This window comes from Mytilus edulis, chromosome 5 (genome assembly GCF_963676685.1).
Source record: "Mytilus edulis chromosome 5, xbMytEdul2.2, whole genome shotgun sequence".
NCBI classification, from domain to species: Eukaryota; Metazoa; Mollusca; class Bivalvia; order Mytilida; family Mytilidae; genus Mytilus; species Mytilus edulis.
This window is the reverse complement of record NC_092348.1, coordinates 81170838-81189843: the sequence shown is the minus strand read 5'-3', so window position 1 is coordinate 81189843 and position 19006 is coordinate 81170838. Positions and strand designations below refer to the sequence as shown.

The window sequence follows — 19006 nt, the reverse complement described above, 5'->3', positions numbered from 1 at the left end:
ATTACTATTTTTTTTAAATAATGTGAAAAAGTAATATTTCAAATTTAAGGTTTATGTACCCTTCTGTAGCCATTTTTGTACGAACTTTTCAAACTTCAATTGTATCAAAACTACAGATATAATGAATAATAGAGATAGGCCATTTTGTACATATTCCAAGGGGAAACTTGATGCAAAGCATTATTTTTTACTGTTCCATTGCATTTAATAGAAAAAGAGGACTTTGTGGCAAATAAATCAAGATTTTTATATAGAAAATCCACAGCCTTTATCCTTGTACTCTCATATTTGGCAATTTGATGACTGATAGGTATAGGATTATTGCATGCAGTGCTAGCATTGATTTCCTTAAAACAAGTTTATAAATGTAGTTATTGGTTAAGACAAGTATAAATATGGCCAAAATCAAGTACACCTTTTAGGATGCGCTCGACTTTAGTGACTCAGCACGAGGTGTTTTGGAATTTACAGGTTACTTAGAACTTTTTGTAAAAAATAAACACTAGCACATCATAGAAAATCAAGTGAGTAATTTATGTTTCAAATTTTATAACAAAAATCTCTGTATTAAAGGCTGTGGATTTTCTATAAAAATCTTGATTTATTTGCCACAAAGTCCTCTTTTTCTATCAAATGCAATGAAACAGTAAAAAATAATGCTTTACATCAAGTTTCCCCTTGGAACATGTACTAAATGGCCTATCTTTATTATTTATTATATCTTTAGTTTTGATACAATTGAGATTTGAAAAATTCGTACAAAAATGGCTACAGAAGGGTACATAAACCTTAGTAGTTGAAAAAAAAGTAAAATAAAAAAATACTGAACTTCAAGGAATATTCAAAAATGGAAAGTCCCTTATCAAATGACCAAATCAAAAGCCCATACACATTAAACGTGGAAAACAACTGTAACATTTCTGACTAGGTACAGGCATTTCCTGTAGAAAATGGTGGATTAGACTTGGGTTTAAAGCTTGCTTCAACTCTCATTTGTATGACAGTAACATAAATTTACATTTTTAACCGGATTTTTGTGACAAAAATGTCGGTTATTGATTTGGGGATGTACGGCGGGCGGCCGGGCGGGCGGGCGGCAATCAAATGTTGTCCGTGCATTAACTCATGAACCGTTCAACCAAAGCTTTTAAAATTTTAATATGTTGTTACTGACAACTAAATGAAGGTCAAGTTCAATAATGGCGATTTTGACTTTTACCGTTCAGGAGTTATGGTTCTTGAAAGATTGAAAAATGGAGTTGTCCGTGCATTTACGCATGAACTGTTCTACCAAAGCTTCCCAAATTTTAATATGTTGTTACTAATGAAAGAATGGAGGTCAAGTTCAATAATGACGAATTTGACTTTTACCGTTCAGGAGTTATGGTTCTTGAAAGATTGAAAAATGGAGTTTCCAGTCGTGTCCGTGCATTTATGCATGAACTGTTCTACCAAAGCTTCCGAAATTTTAATATGCTGTTACTGATGACAAAATGGAGGTCAAGTTCAATAATGACGATTTTGACTTTTACCGTTCAGGAGTTATGGTTCTTGAAAGATTGAAAAATGGTTTTTCCCGTCGTGTCCGTGCATTTTCTCATGAACCATTCAACCAAAGCTTTTGAAATTTTAATATGTTGTTACTGATGACAAAATAGAGGTCAAGTTCAATAATGACGATTTTGACTTTTACCGTTCAGGAGTTATGGTTCTTGAAAGATCGTAAAATGGCGTTTCCATTCAGGTTGTTGCATTTACTCATGAACCATTCAATCTAAGCTTTTCAAATTTTAATATGTTGATACTGATGACAAAATGGAGGTCAAATTTGATATTGACGATTTTCACTTTCACCATTCATCAGTAATGGTTCTTGTGATATTGCCAGGACACAAATAAATGTTAATAAATCCGGTTTGCTGTCGTTGTGACAGCCTCTTGTATTGATTAAAATGTGTAAACCAAACAAGTAAAAGTATAATAGGTAAAAATGTCAAAAGTTGCTTCAGATAGACTTTGTTTAGAGAAAGAACGGGATATTCTTTGGCATACACCTTGTCCATCAAACTTCTCCTCTGACACTATGGACGTTGAGTAAAGTCTGCAAACTCTAGGAAACAGAATGCGTTGGGATATGTGTATCCCATATGAAGGCGAAGTTGGTATGTTGCTACTGTAGTGGAGAAAATTGATAATTTCAAAATTTAAATCTTCTCGTTTGTCATAGGTTTCTCGGCTTCTGAGATGATCGCTTGAGTGAAATTCGAGGTATAAGTCACAGGAAGCAGTAGCTGTTTCTTAAATCTCTAATTCTGGGGGCTATTTTAGTGAAACCCTTTGGAATTTGGATTGTTAATGGAAAGGGCATCATTTCTACATCTGAATGTGAAATTAAATGATCTGGGATTTGTCTTGTCTGCGATTACTATAACACATTCACTATTAACAAAATATACCATATATTATCCCAAAGTAATTAATGTAAAGGGAATACTACTATTTTCATGTTAAAAAGCATTGTTGGTTATTTCTTAGTTCTTTTATACGATTTTTTAAATTTTTACATGGGGTATACAGTGTTGAAAAATCAACAAGTTTTGATAGAGTTTATTTCAGAGAATGATCGAGATTTAAAATTATATATAAGTTCTTGATCAGTATCTTATAATACAATGAAAGTATTTCATTAGTATTTATTCAATTCTACCATATAGTGACTGCCTTCAACAAATTATTATTGTCACAGGAGGAAACTTACAACAAAACATTGATTGATACAACTTTTAAAAAATACAAAAAGTAAGATGTTATAATTGAGTTAATATTGATGCTTTGAACTTGAAGATTTGAAAGAGTCTACCGAAATGCAATTTATAATGTTATCGGGTAGTTTGTTCCAGTCGGTAATAGTTCTTGGAAACTAGGAGTATTTTCTGTACTGTGTTTTGCAGGATGGAGTTTGGAAGATGTTCGAATTAGAATGTCTTTTTTGTTGGATTGATTTATTATTTTAAGGTATTGCAACCTTTTCGTGTTCAATTTTATAAAGCGTTACCAATCTGGTGTCTATTTCTGTCAGAGAAACTGCGCCATTCAAGATGTAACATGTTACCAACACTTGAGGTGTTTCTGTATTTTTTGGTAACAAAACGTGCATCCCTCCTTTGAACTTTTTCAATGCTATCTATGTCTTGTTGTAAGTATGGATCCCAATCAGAGCAAGCATACTCTAGTGATAGTCTTACTAGGGACGTATATGATTGCTCTTTAATGGATGTTGAGCTTATGTTCAGGTTACTCCTTAGAAAGCCTTGTGTGCTATTAGCTTTCTTGCATATGTTGTTTATATGCACATCCCATTTAAGGTTGGAACTGATGGTAACCCCCAGATATTTTGCTGTTGTTACGTGTTCTAATGAATGATTGTGTAATGTGTAGTTAAATGTGTTTGTTTTTTTTATTTCTGGTGACTGAAATTACATTACACTTATCTTATGTAGTTTCCTACGATTTCAGTTTGTCCAGATCTTTTTGTAATGTGGATGTATCGGATTTTGATTTTATTGCCAAATAAACTATTGTGTCGTCTGCAAATAAACGTACTGTAGATGTTAGACCAGTTGGAATGTCGTATATATAGTACCAGATAGAGACTTGGTCCAAAAACTGACCGCTACTGTCTGTGTACGATTGCTTATAAAATTTTGTATTCAGTAATTTAATTCCCCCTGTATCCTGTAATGGTAACTTATTCTTGTGTAAAGTATTGGAATACATTTGGTACAAATAAGTACGTAAGTAAGTAAGTAAAACTTTTTTTGGATTCGGGATATTGACAAACAATGCAAACATAAGCTCTAATGAGCTTTTCGCCGAATATAAAAACATGTGCAATAACAAATAAAACAAGGCATGCAGCATGCAATAAATAATAAAAAGCAGCACCAAAAATTAACTCTAAGCAATAGCATATACATGTATCTTGCAAAATACCAAAACATATATATGAAGCACTAAATTTTTTTTAAATTTGCAGTTTAAAAATTATTTTTTTAATAATTTATCATTTATAAAGTCAAAATTTCAAATCTTTCAAATTTTAAAAGTTAAAAAACAAAATTTCAGTTGCAATGCAAGCTGTTAATGCAGCATAAAAAGCATAAACACAAATTATCTACAGGCAGAGCAAAAACATTCTGTTCCACTCCAGGACTGAACAAGACTTAAAATGTGAGAAGCTGTTAACAGTCCTGAAATGGTCTGGTAAGCTATTCCATAAAGAAGCAGCAGCAAAACTAAAAGATTTTTTTCCATATGAGGTAGTTCTTACCTGTGGTATTTCCACAATATTACTGTATCTAAAAGAATATTTAGTGTGTTTAATTTGGAGTAAATTTTGTAAACATACAGGAGCCAAATTATTTTAAAAAAAATTAAATAGTGTTTTGATATCAAAGTTCCAGCACTATAGATATGCTTTTTTCCAATCCTTATACGCAAATAAGAGTACTAATACAATGTTATGTGATGATATACAAATGTTATTATTTATAAACAATTCATTTAAAGGTGGGAGTATTAATTGGAATCACCACCCACTTAAATGCCAATCTTAATTGACCACAGACAATAACTTTTTCATTACCATCAACTTCACACACTTTATTATATCTTCAAACACAATTATTGACGTTGACAATATTCAAATAATGTCTTGATCTACAGTACACGCACATTAGTCTGTAAATTATGCGTTAAAGATGATTGATTAAGGATTTAAAAATGCGCTTTTTTGGTAAAAAATACAATAAACAAGACATGTATACAAAATTTATTATAAAATCAGTGTTTAAATCATCCGAAATTAGTCGATAATTAAGGTTAAAAATAAAAAGGAGAAACGATCCTTTCCTAAACTTCCCTTTGCCAACAAAGGTCTCATTGCCACCAACTTGGACAATATCCTTCATCATGAAGTCAGCACTCGATAATACCCCAAAGATAAGTCTGTTTATAATCCTGATACCTTTGATAACTATTTATACCTACACCAAACCAAATGCAACTAAGATTTACAATTACAAACACGTTTTGCAGGATCTCAACATTGACGCCTTCAAGTCTACACTTTTCTAGCTCTCTCATATATAATCCGGCTGGCCACATTATAACAAGTTAGACCTGGACATTGTCAATAATACATCACTGCAAAATGTATTGTCAAAAAGCATGAATTCGGAAATATAATTGGCCTAAATCCATCAATTGGAAAGTCAACTTTACAGTACTAATTAATTCAGTCTTCCTGCCATGGTAGATTGAAATATCCAGCTGTAACTTCTATTGCATTGTGAATATGTGATGCCCTTTCTATATTCTTGTCGAAACTGTCAAAGGCTTTTCGTCAGATAGTGTTAATATTCGGATAGGTAGATGACTTTAATTCCAACTAGCTCTAGTTTGCACTATACCGTTTGCGATTCTGGAACAGATGTGGATATTTCTTACTACTTTACTTTATATGTTTCCATCATTTCCGCATGTATTATTCCAGTTGGGGAAAAAAACCTGAAAGTCTAACAGGCTGATTTTTATTCAGGTTCTGTCAACCAGATTTTGAAGCATTTTTTTTTTTATTTAGTTGATTGAAAATGTAATTCCAAGTTCTCTGATGTTGCTATGATTTTTTAGTCGTCGTGGTGGGTGGTTTTGTTAGTGCGGTTTCGTGGATAGGTTGCATCTAGTATGTTGTTGTTGGACTTAATTGCAAGTGGTTTGAAGTACCGAAGTCCATGCATGGAAACAGAATGTCAAATGATTCGGACAGTTACATGCAATGCATCCATACAACTGCGGGGTCATTCACATGTTCTGGGTAAATACTGGGTTTCCTTGACTTGCAATTGAAATGATAAAATTAATTTTTGACATGTTTATCATTCACATCGTTTGAAGTAATGATGAGGATTTGTTATGAAAATGATTTAGAGCATCTTAAATAGTTCATTGAAGTTATTCCATTGGAAATATAATCTTCATGTGATGAACATACTGGACTATACATGCTATATAGGCTTACCCTTCCGGAGCACCTGAGATCACCCCTAGTTTTTGGTGGGGTTCGTGTTGTGTATTCTTTAGTTTTCTATGTTGTGTCGTATGTACTATTGTTTTTCTGTTTTTTCTGTTTGTCTTTTTCATTTTTAGCCATGGCGTTGTCAGTTTGTTTTAGATTTATGAGTTTGACTGTCCCTTTGGTATCTTTCGTCCCTCTTTTATGGTATATTGTTTCCTCTGTTTATCCTCTGTCGTAGAGTTTTTGATCAAAAACTAATGTAGGAGTGACAAGAGTACGGCATACATGAGTACGGTGGTTTTCATCTTGGTTGGTTACAGTCTGTATGAACATTTGATAGTTTGCCATTTTTGTGGGATTTTTTTTTAAATATCTACACTTGATTATGATTTGATGAAGTGTTGGTGTGTTTGCGTTATTTGAACTGAATTCGAGAAAAATAAATTGAAGTGAGAGGGTTAGCGCTATAGAACCAGGTTTAATCCACCATTTTCTACATTTGAAAATGCCTGTACCAAGTCAGGAATATGACAGTTCTTGTCCATTCGTTTTTGATACGTTTTGTTATTTGATTTTGCCATGTGATTATGGACTTTCCGAATTGATTTTCCTCTAAGTTCAGTATTTTTGTGATTTTACTTTTTGCATACTTAAATAAAAAATCTTCTAGAGTATGCCAGATCAGTATGACCTCTCAAATATTGGTAAATATTGAAAATGGGAATAAAAGTTTCTCGTTTGCAACGTTTGCATACTGGTCTGTTATTAATATAAATAAGGTCAATTTAAGTTTTATAGATGCTATATTTGTGTTTTAATTTGCCTAAAAATGCATTGTTGTTGTTTTTGTCTTGTGAATCAGATGTAAATCCTTCCGATGACCTATTGACCTTTTATTACAAAGCGAAACCGTGATGATTGTAAAATTCGAGGGCACTAATACTTTATTCAGGTAAACCTTATCTAAACATGTAAGTACATAATGTTATCTTAATAGTAAGAAATGATAGTTATGGAATTCATTTTAAAACAGTGTAATGATAATGTAACTATAAATTATTATTGTTATAACTGCAACCAATGGTGTTACTGTGACACTTTATAATACTGAAGCATCTTATATTCTCACTTTATAACCACCACATCAAAAGACAAATCATAGAGATCCAATGGACTTTATTGTGTTCTATGTTCTGATTGGTCCAGATGTCAACTACGTAAATGATTGCACACTGTATTCTAATAGGAAGGAAGTTAAATTCTAAATCAGTTAACTTCCTTTGAACTAAAATAGCGAGATAGTTGCACCATACGAAAGGCCTGTCAAGACAGAGACAAACTAGATTGATACTGCATATCATATTCAAAGATATTTAAACTAGTTAATTTGATTTAACAAAGTAATCAAAATACATTATCCCATCGTAATCTATGTAAATTATCTTTCTATAAAATAGAAATTAATAGATTATCAGAAAAATATGCAAATGAGCGATGCAGATTGTTCGCAGACAACAAGACGCTGAGATCATGTATACTGATATTCAGTAAATATAACAAATACAAATATACAACAAATGGAAGTTTTTAACGACCTTGACCATGATACCAAAAGGACATAACATCCTGCATAATGTGAAAAATTTCCAAGTAACATGGTCGAAAAATTTCCGAGTAACATGGTCGAAAAGAGACACTGGGTTTTGAAATAAAGAAAATCAATGGATCATTAAACACATTGAGCAAATTTAGCCTACAGAAAACAAAAAGAGGTTGTTAAATGTTCAGGAAATCAGTTAACCTCTTGTATTCTTGTCTTTCATTTTTGCTAAGGTGCTTTGTCTGTTTGCCTTTTGGTGTTTATTAATACGACGTGACTCTGTACTTAAACATCCCGTTATTGTGTTATTGTAATACATTTTTGTACTTTTGTCTTTCATCTGTGCTAAAGTGCTATATACCCCCTTGGTTTCTTTGATACATATAATACGTGACTCTGTACTTATACATCCCATCCTTGTGTTATTCAACTATGGTAAATTTGTGTATTCTTGTCTTTTATTTTTGTTAATATGATTGTGCTATTTTGTGCCTTTTTGTTACATATTTTATAGTGATTAAGATTATAACACAATGTTGACTGCTGTACCCCTTTTTAACATTTTACTAATTATGTCTGTTTGTTTTGTTCACACATTGTTGTCAATATAATGGAATTTGATGCGACTGTCATACAAGTGGAGAGGTTTGACTAGCTTTAAAACCATGTTAAATCCACCATTTTCTACATTAGAAAAATCAGTCAGGAATATGACAGTTGTTATCCATACGATTGATGTGTTTGATTTCTGGATTTTGCCATGTGATAAGGGACTTTCCTTTTTGAGTTTTCCCCGGAGTTCAGTATTTTTGGATTAAGTTTTCAATAGAAATATATGATGCCAATTACTTAGCCTTGTCATCATTACGTTGGAGGCTACTATACAACACAAGAATCGTAACTTGACTTACTACAATTAGATAACTTCAGTATATTATCATCATTGCAAGCACCATAATGAACATGCTTTGAAGCATTAAAGACCAAAAATACAAACAGAACAAGTAATAAAAGTAATTAGCAGCTTGTTAACAAATAAAAATCGCTAAAATCTTCAAGAGTTTGTGCATATCAATGTAGATGCATGTAACATCATATTTACTGTTCATATCATCATGAAAACGCAAATGTTGTAGATCCAATCCTGGACCAACTCATAATGAAAGCACTGTATATCCCTGTGATCCACAACCGCAAACCTATAAGATGCGATACATGTAACCAATGATTTCATATGAACAAAATAAAATTTACTATGTTGGTGACCGAAATATTTCAACTAGATTGAATTGTCTCATTTACTCGAACTACCAATTTATTGTTTGACAGCATTTCGAACTAATAAAATTTTAAGCCTATTACTGAAAGGTACATTTGATACCAGCTCATCATATCTACCGAAACTATTATGACGAAAAATCAATAAAGACCGCAGTAGTATACCGCTGTTCAAAAGTCATCAATCGATTGAGAGAAAACAAATTCGGGCAACAAACTGAAACCGAGGGAAACACAGCAACGATAACAGGCAAACAACGAAACAACAGAGGCACTGAAGTGCACCAAAAACAAACGACAATGCAAGTTATGCAACATACATAGAAACGAACTATTAGATAACAACTGCCAAATTCCTGTCTTGGTACAGGTCATTTTAATAAAAACAAATAAAAAAAGTGGGTTGAACCTGATTTTGTGGCTAGCCGAATATACCACTATAATGACAACATTATATGACAAGAATACAGTACATATAAATGCAAGAACATTCAGGACAGAAAAGTACATAAATAAACAATGTAATAGTGCAATAATCAAGCGAGATTATAACTACTTCTTTCTTGTCACAAGTAGTTATGACAAAATTATTCGTCTGTCTAATTTTTATCGGTTTTTTTTATAATTTACGCAGAGTACCTTTGCATTTTTTTTACAATTGACGTTGAACCATGATCGCTTTCTCATCTGTACTTGTGATTTTTCTGGGTATTATCCTCACACTGTATTTTAACACAACGAGAAAAGATGAGGTGCTCAATGTTCATCTAAACTCAACATATGATTATATTATAAGTAAGTATAAATTAGAGTTACTAATTTCTGTCCACTATCCATGAAGTCCGTATGATTTGTGTACACACAAGAGCGTAACGCAACTATTAAAATATGTAAACGCCATACAATGTGATAAAGAGTGTTTCATTGCTGAGAATTGGAAAGTTAACAATTGAAAAGTTCATAATGTGTGTCATAGAATCTAGATGACTATTAGTTTCGAGTGAAATGTAGATAACAATTTTGAGAAGTGCTAGTTCTCTGTCATTCATTTATACAGCATATAAAAACAAAGACAAATAATACTTCTTTTAAAGATAGCTTTTGCATCAAAAATGTCTTTTACTATTTATTGCAGTTGGCGCAGGATCTGCGGGGTCCGTAATAGCCAATCGTTTGTCTGAGGACTCTGGTGCCACGGTCTTATTAATAGAAGCTGGTGGTTCCGAATATGGTAATGATAATATTAAAATACCATTGATTGGTGGAGGTCTGCAAAAGTCGTCAGCTGATTGGAATTATCAAACGCTACCTCAGAAAAACAGTCATTTTGCCATGAATGAGCATGTAAGATAAGAATGTGATTTATCATTGTATATCTATAATGGTTACATTGTTTAATACTAATTTTCAGGATTTAACTAATAGTTATCAAAAGTACGAGGACTATAATTTAGTACGCCAGACGCGCGTTTCGTCTACACAAGACTCATCAGTGACGCTCATATCAAAATAGTTATAAAGCCAAACAAGTACAAAGTTAACTAAATTTGTCTGTTTTTTGATGCTCATGCAATTTTAAAAAGTGAAAGTGTTTAATAATAAAAAATAGTTCTGGAACTAAATGAAATTAGTTTCATACATTCGTGATAAAATGCAACTTTAATTGTTATTGGTAAATAATTTAAGAATATTAAATGTAACTATTCACAGAGGAGTTACTGGCCACGAGGACGAGTGTTAGGTGGAACTAGTTGTCTTAATACTCTAGTATATATACGTGGTAGTAGACATGATTATAACCAGTGGGCTGAGGAAGGGTGTGATGGCTGGAGTTACAAAGATGTATTACCATACTTCATAAAAACGGAAGATTATCAAATGCCAAATGAATATGACTCTGGTATGTCTTTCTATTGTATGTGTTGTATTTAGTTAAAGTATTTCATTTGAATAACAACAAGAACGACACATTAATGTTCAATAAAAAAAGGATAATGCTCAAGATTGAAAGAATGACAATATACGTTATTAATTAACACTTAAACATTCTCCAAACGCAATGATCAAGTTATTGAAAGACAAAAATCCTAAAAAACGAATATTAGTTTAGAGACTGGAATAAATTTTGTGCCTAAGAGGTTAAACATCGAATGAAATCTAACGATGAGACAGAAATGAATCATATTTGGAAAAATACTTGTGGAGCTGAATTTAAACAAAACAAAATTCAATTTTAGCGTATCATGGTAAAGGTGGATATATGAAATTGACAGACAGTACACTAACCCCTCTAGTTGAGGTTTACAGAAGAGGTGCTGAAGAGATTGGATACAAAACCGTGGATGCTAACGGAGAAGATCAGATTGGTGGGTTTCTAAGACTTTTATAATTGTTCTGTGTCGATTAACATTATGTAAAAACAAAATTTATATTTCCCTTTTTGAAAACTAGTCCTGAGAGAATATAAGAATATAGATATAGGATAGTAAGGTAAATTGTAACAAAAATACCGAACTCCAAGAGAAGTGAAAATGGAACATCAAACGAGTGGGAAAATAACTGTCTTATTTCAGGCTTGCTTTACCAATGAGACCTTAAGTAAGTGTAACAATTATACTGCTGAGATTAAAGTATGGTCTGCAATAAATGAATATAATCAAGTATGATGTTGTTAGTAAATATATGCACTCAAATTGTGATAACTACAGGCGGGAACAAGGACAGAAATCGTAAGCAATAACGACTGGTTGAATTAAAGTAGTTGCCATCAATGAAAAGCAAAGATGAAAGCAATTAACTAGCTATTACAAATGATGATTCTGAGACCCAAAAAATAAAACAACACTTTATAAAGTGTATGCTAACGAAGTTCTTCATTTATGCAATTATCTGTGGAAAAGGAGATTGTAAGAACATCATGAGAGATTATCACACATGTCCTAGTTTTGTTTAAAGGGTATGACACTATATTGATAATCGTTTCTCTTGGCTTCAGGGTTCTCGTACGCCCAAGCTTCTGTACACAATGGCGAACGATGCAGCACAGCTAGTTGCTATTTAAGACCAATATTAAGCAGACCTAACCTTCACATTAGCATTGATTCATTTGTAACAAAGGTAAACACATACGTCTTTTGAAACATTCACAATACGTTCGTTATCTTCGATGTATACTTAATCAGTTATTTCATGATACTGAAAAACGACAATGTTTTGTGTCAACGTCAAAGAGGATGTAAAAAGTGAAATCACAAAAATACTGAACTCCAAGGAAAATTCACGGAAAGTCCCTTATAAAATGTGAAGGTCAAAAGCTCACGGTGTATGTTTTTCTCGCGAACTCACGTTATTTTTTTTAATCTTTTCTTTATTTTTCTAGTTTTTATCATGATATGACCTAGCGTTCATCGGTCTAGAAATTTGAATTGCCCTCTTTGAAAGTTTATTTTTTTGTCTGTTTTGTTCCATTAGAAAGATACATTCTTACATGCCTCCCTCGATCATTTATAATATTTTCACGGAATGTTAAAGTTAAATGGAATTGTAAGGTTCAATTCGGATGTTTAGTGTGTCATAAATTCTAATTTTAAGTTTTGTGTGATTCCATTTTATTTTCTAATCTTTTTTTTCTTTTCTTTGTTCCTTCGTCGTTTCTGCTGTATTTTACACTTTCTTTCATCAGGTGATTATAAAAAACAAAATTTGCACAGGCGTTGAGATGTTAAAAAGCAATAGAAAATTGAAAATATCTGCCAAAAGGGAGGTCATAGTATCAGCTGGTTCCATCAACAGCCCACAGATACTTATGTTGTCTGGCTTAGGACCAAAACAACATCTACAGAATTTGAAGGTAGCCACCACTTTAAATTTATTCAAATACTGCAAAATTTATTTGTTTGTCTTCTTTTCAATACTTTTTTTTTCACATCAGCTACTTTCGTAGACAAATAAATAATTAAGCAACATCATCATTCATCATCAAAAAGGAAATCACAAAAATATTGAACAATGAGGAAAATTCAAAACAGAAAGTCCCTAATCAAATGGCAGATCAAAAGATCAAACAAATGGATAACAACTGTAATATTCCTGGTATACGCATTTTCTTATGTACAAAATGGTGGACTCAACCTGATTTTATGGCTTAGCCTAGCTAAACCTTTCTCTTGTATGATAGTCGTATAAAATTCCATTATATTGAGAAGGATGTGTGAACAAAAAAATACACAAAAGGCAAACATGTAAAATATAAGGGTACAGCAGTCAACATTGAGCCACAACCTTAATCCCTTTAAAACAAAAATATGTCAACAACGAAGCACACACAGGCATAAAGACAAAGCACATTAGTAAAAACGAAAGACAAGAATACAAAAATCTACCATACCATTGCACAATAACACAATGACGGGATGTTATTAAAAATTTGTTTTGTGATATATCAAGACGTCATTTCAAATTTTGCTTTTTCTATGGAGATTACATTTTATCTAAAAAATGGATGAACCCTGTTTACTGTTGTGATATTTCAGATTCCAGTAATTGCGGACTTACCGGTTGGAAATAATCTAGAAGATCACCTCCAGTACTTTGTAAAACACAAAATAAACGAGTCGTACAGTTTATCATCAGAATCAAGAAATATGTTTAGCTCACTCCAGTATGCATTGACGAGAACGGGTAAGGTTTGACAAGATATCTCAACATGTGTCTCGATCTGTAGAATTTCGTAGTTCACTTATTCATTTATATTCATATTTGGTTATTACTATAACATGTATAATTATGTTAGAAACAAAATGCTGAATGTCATTTCAAAGTTTTTGTTGTTACCTAAGTAAAATTGTTAGCCACTCATTTCTTGATATTTTTTTATGTTTAGGTCCTTTGTCAGGAACAGGTTTAGAAGCCAATTTATTCGGCAGAATGATAAACAGGGAAGAAAGTTTACCAAATTATCCTGATTACCAGATCCTATTCTTAAGTGTTGCACATGATAACTTTTTCTACGACTATGGTTTACAACTGAATCTGAAGGAATCGGTAACTATTCGTAATTTCCGTAACATAAAAGATATACTAGTATATATACGTTATTCTGTGAATGATCCTTTAAGACTGTGGTCAACGGGAAAAGACGAACAGAAACAAAACACTACTTGCAAAACGAAAGATTGAATAACAAGCTAAAGTTATGGATCAAGATAGATTACGGGAAATCAATGATATTTGGTATACCGTTGTAGCCGCATTGACAGTCTTCAGTCATAATTCAAAAGATGGGATATGCAAAGGCAACAAATGATAAGGTGCTGTTAAAATAGAAAAATTCTTCCCGATTGTTATAAAACATACGAAAATCAAGACTTGAATCAAAGCTGATATATTGCTCGGGGTATAGATGTTTTTCTGATTAATATATAATGTGAGAAAAAAAACAGGATATATTTGTAGGTGAAAGATCTTATAAAAACAAGAACGTCAACAACAGAGTTCACATCAGTATTAATCCAACAACGACCTAAGAGTACCGGAACTATCCGTCTGGCCAGTAAAGATCCGTTTGATTATCCTCTGATTCAACCAAATTACTTAGATCATACATACGACGTCAAAAGTTTAATAGCTGGTATGTTCGTTTAAAATTTGAAATTTAACGCGGGCTAATAAAAAGACAAACCAGTTTAATTTCAACGATGAACAGCTTCAGTACATCCCGGTTAAGTAATCTGTTTGTAACCAATAAATGAGTTTCAATTATTTAGTATTCTCCTTAAAAAGATTATATGTCAATACATAGAGACTTTGAAAACCACTGCTTTGGTAAAATGCATTGTTTTATATTGCTCTCAAAATAAAAAAACTGAGAATGTAAATGGGGAATATGTCAAAGAGACAACAACTCGACCAAACAGCAGATAACAATAGAGGTCCACCAATGTGTCTCAATGCAGTGAGATAATTCCACACCCAGAGGTGGACCTCAGCTGACCAGTAAATAGAATGGGTACTAGTAAAGTGAAAATGGGCGTCTACTTTACTCCAAAACGTATAAATGAACTAAAATTAAAACACATACAAGATTATCAAAGCATATATATGGTAGATTGATGAATTTAAAATATGTTGTACTATACTTTAAAATTGCCTAAAAAGGCATGGATATTCCGAAAAATGTACATTAATGTTTTAGGTATTAGGAAAATACAAGAGCTGGCAGCATCGAATCCTCTCCAAGAAATCGGAGCAACATTAAATAGACAAGACTTTGATGGAATATGTGACAAGGCGAAATTTGACTCTGATGAATATTGGGAATGTATGTTACGTCATTATGCTGTCACGTGCTACCACCCCACTTCAACATGTCGAATGGGAGCGAAAGATGACCCGACTGCTGTTGTGGATACGAAACTAAGGTAACGATAAGATATTTTGGAAATTTGTCAATAGATTTTTTTTTTGTTTATCTTCTAAATATAGTTTCATTTTTTAAATTATTTTCAAAAGTAAAAAATCATTGTGTTATTGAAATTATTGTGAAAATTATGCAGCAACCACAGGAACCATCAAAGGCGTTTGTAAAGAAAAATGTTTTGATTTGGATGTGAACTAACAAATTTATTGATAGATGTTTAGTTTCGGGTGTGAACTAGATTTTTGATTAGGTAATGAATAACACTATGGTTATTATGATTGTAAAACATGTCTGAAATATTGTAATATAGACTACCAATTGATATTTTATCGTGATTTCTATGAACATTGTGATGTTATGCTATTGTTTCAGGAAAAAGGGAGAAGGTTTGGTACCATTAAAACGTTTAATACCGCTGCAAATGTTTGCACCTGTAGTCAGGAATCTGATGTACAGTAGTTGTCGTTTGTTTATGTAAATTATATGTGTTTCTCGTTTCTCGTTTTTTATATAGATTAGACCGTTGGTTTTCTCGTTTGAATGGTTTTACACTAGTAATTTTGGGGACCTTTATAACTCAGTCTCCGTGTTTAAGGCCGTACATTGACCTATAATGGTTTACTTTTATATATTGTTATTTGGATGGATAGTTGTCTTATTGGCACTCACACCACATTTTCCTATATCTACATATAGTGCATGTAGCATTTTGTATATGTGATGCCAATCAAAGAGGGAGAAAATGTTCTAATATTATTTTGTAGAGTTAGAGGAATAAAAGGCTTAAGAGTGGCAGATGCATCTGTGATGAGACACGTCATATCTGGGAACACCAATGCACCAACCATTATGATTGGGGAGAGAGCAGCGGATTTTATTCGTGGAAAAGATACAGTGCAAAAATTTAAGGAACAAATAAAACATTTAAAACTTTGATTAAAAAAATTCCATTACTTGTATGTTAAATTTAATAAAAGAATAATTAAAGATAATGACACAACATTTGTTATTTTTATGCTATCCTTGAAATTGACCTTGACATACCTGAGCCAAAAGCTAACGTGGATGTTGCTTATATCAGCTGTCTTGAGAGCAAAAATGTTCGCGTCGTTAAAACAAAATATATATGCATACATAGCAGTTCATAAAAAATGGTAACGGAAAATAAGTATAAAGTTTTTTTTCTCAGTAATCTCTGTCAATCCTATCTGAGCTCTGCCTCACCTGGCTCAAACTGCGGTGTGAGCTATTCCAATCACTTGGCGCCGTCCGTCATATGTCGTAGTTCGTCGTCGTTTTCCATTAACTTTTACTGAAATGGTCTCCTCTCAAACCATTGAGCTTAATTTAAGCAAATTGTGTTACAGTCATCGTTTGGGTATCTAGTTAAAAAAAATATGCCCGAAAATCCCCTAATTTTTTTTGGAGCCGATTATCTTGAAAACTATAACGGATAGATATAGATAGACACTTTAAATAGCAAAAAAAATATCAAGTCAAGATCTGCGTACATATATCTATTATTGTCAAAACGATGACTTTTTTACACTTTTTGTGTTTTGGGAGAAAAAAAAAACTAAAGGGAATAGAAATAAACTATAAACAGATAAAATAATCAGCAAAACAGATTTAAACCATATCCGTCAAAATATTCAAGCGTTTACAGGTTTCAATATAAATTCCTCTTCTATTGTCCGTCAACTTTTACAAAAATTGTCTCCTGTCAAACTATTGAGCTAAATAGTTATCAAAGGTACCAGGATTATAATTTAGTACGCCAGACGCTAAGTTTAACCAAATTTGGTTTCAGTCATCCCCCTTTAACCCTTTAATGAAGATGTTTTCCATTTTTGGAGTTTTTGTCTAAATTATATTGAAAACTTTAATAGATAGATATAAATAGACGCTTTAATATGCAAATATGACGTACCAGCAAGTCAAGATCATCATTTTTTTGTCATTAAATGACTACTTTTAACATTTTTTTGTATTTTTGAGAGAAATAAACACTATAGAAGATGGAACTGTATATATATATATATGAATACAAATAGAATAATCAGTAATACAAAATCAACAAAAAAATGATTTTAACCGAGAATTATATGTTAGTCTTCCGAGTGTTGTAAATTTATGTATTGTATGTCCGTTTAACATAAGATTAAAAATAATTGTGTATGCATAAACAGTCGTTCACGGCAATGTTATTCATATACAGTGATGTTACATCTTGGCAAATTCTCTTTTCTTCTGGTAAAATTACATATTTGGTCTTGACAACTTCTTATTTAAAAATGATACACAACAGAATAAGATGACAAGTTATACAAGAACTCTGTATGTTATTCAGGGATTAGGTTATAGACATCACATCATCAACAGTACAATAGAATTGAGAATGAAAACGAAGACTGTGTCAAAGCAATTACAACCCGACCATTTTAAAACAGAAAACAGCTCAATGCAACTATTGGGAATTCAACTCAGCGTTCCGCACCTGGTTTCCTAGTATGGTTGACTTATCGACAAAGGAGTTGAGAATCCGGATTACACTACTGTCGCTTAGCCTAGCGAACACCAATCCATTCACATCCTAAGTTTCTTGTTGGCTTTTTACGCACGCTTACGTTTTTATCGTTGTTTTTTTTAATTTTTTATATCAGTTGAGAACCTGAGTGTGTACCTATACTATGCCAGACCAACACAATACGTATTAATAGCTTAGCAAACACCAATCCATTCACATCCTAAGTTTCTAGTTGGCTTTTTCCGCACGCTTACGTTTTTATTGTTTCGGTGGTTTTTTTTGTTTTGTTTTTTTGTATTAGTTGCGATCCAGAGTGTGTACCTATGCCAAACCAACACAATACTTATTGCGGGTACTTGTAGCTAGTGCTATGTAATATAATTATAAATTAATATTGAACAATAAATAGATGTAAATAGACATTTTAAAAAGCAAATATATGATCAGCAAGTAAAGATCCTCAATATTAACAGACATGTTTTAAGACCAACAATACAGAACAGCACTAGCATAAGTTTTTCTGTAGTGGTGACATACATGCATGTAAACCTGCGCGGTCCAGTAAGAAATGCGGCTAAGTACCCATGTACTGTTTGTGAAAGGGGTGTGATTAAAACAAGCAAATTTTAAATGTTATACGTGTAAAAAGAAGACTCGCATTAAATGTATAGTCCTACGACCAAGCGGCAATGAATGCACCATCAAAATATTGCCGTTTGTTAATGATTAATTCTCCATCGGGATATGTATTTTAAAAACATACTTTAGCCATGGATTACACCAGTCTGTATCATAGTACATTCTGAGATAATCGTTCCGTTGGTTGGGGGAGGGGTCCAACCATTTGTCTCATTCAAATGCATTGATCGTCCAAAAAAGTGGGTAACCCCCGAAACCCCCTTCCCCCCAAATATGGCACTGGGTGGACACGTTTCTGGAATCGAATCCTGGTAATAGTGGGAGTAAGATTGGAAGGAATTGAGAGTGAGGCGGGAACCAGGTGACGAGGGTTGTAAAAAAAGGGGGCGGCAATTTGGAATCATCCTATGTGCACCCCCTCAATTACAAGGGTCAGTGTATTAATTAAGTCACTTTATTAATTGAAGA

General features: G+C 32.7%; 1 protein-coding gene across 1 annotated transcript; it reads left to right on the top strand.

Moving 5' to 3' along the window:
* The first annotated feature begins 9579 nt into the window (after window positions 1-9579).
* On the top strand, window positions 9580-16310 carry LOC139524562 (glucose dehydrogenase [FAD, quinone]-like). The gene is made up of 11 exons (XM_071319416.1): window positions 9580-9749; window positions 10090-10298; window positions 10665-10854; window positions 11192-11320; window positions 11950-12071; window positions 12637-12804; window positions 13487-13634; window positions 13837-13997; window positions 14409-14583; window positions 15148-15373; window positions 16137-16310. Exons 1-11 carry the CDS (start codon window positions 9626-9628, stop codon window positions 16306-16308), a joined length of 1824 nt encoding a protein of 607 aa, XP_071175517.1. The 5' UTR covers window positions 9580-9625; the 3' UTR covers window positions 16309-16310.
* Window positions 16311-19006: the final 2696 nt, after the last annotated feature.